Source organism: Etheostoma spectabile, chromosome 14 (genome assembly GCF_008692095.1).
Source record: "Etheostoma spectabile isolate EspeVRDwgs_2016 chromosome 14, UIUC_Espe_1.0, whole genome shotgun sequence".
Lineage (NCBI taxonomy): Eukaryota > Metazoa > Chordata > Actinopteri > Perciformes > Percidae > Etheostoma > Etheostoma spectabile.
This window is the reverse complement of record NC_045746.1, coordinates 8269828-8273564: the sequence shown is the minus strand read 5'-3', so window position 1 is coordinate 8273564 and position 3737 is coordinate 8269828. Positions and strand designations below refer to the sequence as shown.

The window sequence follows — 3737 nt, the reverse complement described above, 5'->3', positions numbered from 1 at the left end:
CACACACACACACACTCACATGTTTATATGTACACAGCTAAAGCTTGGAAACTATATCTGGAATTTTAAATGGGACAACTAAATGTGACACAATTCCACTTATAATCAGAGGGTTTTTGTAAGAGGTAGAATAAAGCATATGCACAAACCAAACATAAATAGATTTGCGTATGATGCTGTAGGTATAAGTGATGACATTTAGAACTTGTCAGAAGTAAGCCTTTTTCTGGAAAGATATGCTTAGGGGTTAGGAAAAAGTGTCAGAAACTGAATAAAAGTGTGATGTTAAATCATTCATAAGTATAGTCATGACAAGTGATGTAGTGTTTTAGATTATAGCTAAGAGAACAAATTGATGAGCATGAGACAGGGCATGTAAAACATTATCTGTGTCATCAATGGCTGGCTATCATCTATGGCCTGACAGCACTGGCACGTTCGCCCTCTCCTGAGTCCAGAATGGTGGCCGTGCCAAAATATTCCTGCTTCCCGCTTCCAAAGTCAGTTCTGCTTTTACACATATAGGCAGGCTCTATAATTGGAGTGACATTAACAATACACTTATGCATTATAAAGGAGCACTCAGGTAACACGTTGACATTTATGTAGCACTGGGAGACCGCAATTAATCACAGGGGAAATTGCCAGTTGCTAAACTTGTTGGTGTGTAATTTCTCTTGAAAACATGGCATAATTTAGTGCTTAGCAATTCTTTCTTTTGCAGGAAGGAGCCTGGGTGGGCATGGAGAAGGAGAATGATAGAGCTTAGTTTAGATGTCAGAAATTGTGAAAAACAATGCACACATTAATTTAACATTTAAAAATGGAATACAGGCATGTGTTTGTGTCTGCATGTGATTGGGTGGGTTGGGACTGTGCTGGCGCATGGTGCAGCCATGTGTGATGTGGGCTTCCTGACTCCCAGCCTGGTTGCAGATGGCAAAGTGTCTCAGCGCTCTGCTCAGCAGGCACACTGACACAAACCATTTGCCACATGGACACATGGCCTCAGCAAATGCACATACATGGACATGCAAACTGTCATGTACAGTATTTGACATTTGAAATGCATTTTCAATTATGTGAGAACTCCTTTTTTATACAAAGCAAAAATTCTGCAGAATGATGCTTCAAAAGCATCACATTTGCCTACAGTGAACCATTTTCAAGAACTGTGTCATATTGGGTCATACAACACACACTGGCAGGTGTCCCTGCCGCAGGGGTGCTTGCTAACTGTGAGGGAAGGACAACTGGCACAAGCACCTGACTGGGAGCTAACACATGAGGTCCTGTCATGGCAAATAAGATATCAGTATAAGCACAGAAAACCTTGTGGAGGCATGTGCAAATTAAGAATGTTTAGCGGTAAACTGTAGACCACCGAGAACATTTTTGACCAGAAAATGGAAGAATTATCTTTGTGCATGTTCATGAGGACACTTTCTCCAGGCATTCCATTGTTAGTAACATTTGTCATTTTATGTATTATTTACTCAATTTGATTCTCTGTAGCGTCTCTCTGAGGGGACTCTAAGTCAGTCCTCCGGTTCATCCATATATCCTACAAAGCCTCTTAAATTGTGATTAAAACATTTATTTTGAGGACAAAAGAAGTGTTCTGATAGATAGTTTTCCACTGCCCGTCGTACATACCTCTGCAGTAGGGAAGGGGGAAATCCCAGGCAGCAGTACCCGCTGAAGTGGCAAGGCAGGACAGGGTGGTGTGACCCTCCAGCACATAGCCCGGGCTGCAGCTGTAGCGGATCTTGTCCCCAATGTTGAATGTGGAACCCTGCTGGTGGCCATTGAGTAGCTGTCCAGGATTACCACAAGTGTAGCTGGGCAGAGCTGGAGAGATAGGGGAGAGAATGGACAGTTAATGAGGCAGTATGTGGCACTGCGTCATGTTAGTACTAACAAGAGCCAGAAAATCAGGGAAAAACACAGGAAGAGTATGTTGACAATCAATGACACACACACACACACACACACACACACACACACACACACACACACACACACAAACACACAACACACACACACACACACACACACACCACAAACACACAAACACCACACACACACACACAAACACACACACACAACACCACACACACCACACACACACACCACACCACACACACACACACACAACACACCAACAACACACACACACACACACACACACCACACACATTCAACACCAATAAAACATGTTCCTGGCTGCACAGACAGTTCAGTGTAGTAGCAGAAGTGGTGATACAGTGCCACAAACCAGACGAGGTTATGGAAAACCACAGAGTCAGTTAAAGTACCATTTTTTAAACACTGTATATCCAGTTATGCAGATTTACATTTTCATTTTTTTCCTCCCTAGAGTGCTTTAGATAACCACATTCACTCAGTTACTCATGGAGGCCACGTTGACCATCACGACTTTGTGTCCGAGCATGTACTCGCATGCAAATAAGTGAGCGCAGTATTGACAGAACCTTGTCTAATTGTGTGTTATTATGCAAATTGAGTTCAAAGGAAGTTTAGCCAATCTCTAGCTCTTGATGCTCTTGCTTCAATCTTGCAGTAAAAGACAAGTGATTGTAGCTTCCATGACGTACATTGACTAAAAATACTATATAGGTGTATAGTAGGTGGATGGTTTTGTTCTTACTGCACCTTCTACAACAAATACTCAAGAGTATGAATTAACCGTCCATGACCAAGCATGCATCACACATGCACGCATGCACGCACATGCAAACGAGTGTGTGACTGAGAGAGCTGGCCAGAGCATGTGCTGGACTTTGGATGAAACTCAGTCTCTCCACGGGGGCTGGGCTGGACTCGGGAGAGGACAGAATGGCTTATATACAGCAACGCAGCTTACTGGCACCTCAACATCACACTCAATGCATACTTGCTTTTCTTCCCTATGGGATGTTTTCAGCTCCAGAATGTATTACAAAAGATTACAATATTTCAAAGGCAATTTGTCGATTTTGGTTGCACAGCTAAATGTTTAACATAACAAGAAAACTAGCCCCATATTCATATTCAATTTGGAAATGTTTTTCATGTTTCAAGATATATAACATTAAAAAGGCTAAGTAAGACTACATGTCTAAATAAAATGCTTGTACTAATAATAATAATAATAATAATAATATATCCTTTTTTAGTCCCACAAGGGGAAATTACAATTTACACTGTTATTACACACAGACCTGAATTACCCACTCATGCTCAGTACCTATACATGCACTAATAGAGAGATGTCAGAGTGGGGGGGCTGCCCATAGAAAGGCACACTGAGCAGATGGGGGTTCAGTGCCTTGCTCAAAAGCACTTAGGCAGTGTCCAGGAGGTGAACCAGCAACCGTCCGGTTCCCAACCAACTCCCTACAGATTGAGCTACTGCCATCCCCAATGTCATAGTCCTTTCTATATATATTTTTGTAAGTGCCATACACAAAGTGCTTTAATGAAGAGTTTATTTTTAAAAAATTTAAAAACTTTATTAGTTTGTCATATTTTCCCCTTTGCTAGTCTGGTAAGCTACCTTACAGCAAGGTCTAACAAGGATAAATCAATCATTATATTCCATAGGGCTTCAGCTTTGGAATTAACTGGCTGGAAAATAAATAGACTGCAAACAGTTTGTGTCCAGTCCACCATCAGACAACAAACATGACCTTCAAGTGCCTGAATTTGGTTGTGTGTGTGTGTGTGTGTGTGTG

General features: G+C 41.7%; 1 protein-coding gene across 5 annotated transcripts in view; it reads right to left on the bottom strand.

The window, feature by feature from the left end:
* csmd2 (CUB and Sushi multiple domains 2) overlaps nucleotides 1–3737 on the bottom strand; it is a gene marked incomplete at its 5' end in the record, with an annotated part of 270610 nt that overhangs the window by 198906 nt on the left and 67967 nt on the right. For all 5 annotated transcript variants that reach the window (XM_032535085.1, XM_032535083.1, XM_032535084.1 and 2 more), the window contains 1 exon segment: nucleotides 1657–1851. In XM_032535085.1, coding sequence (XP_032390976.1) covers nucleotides 1657–1851 — 195 coding nt within the window.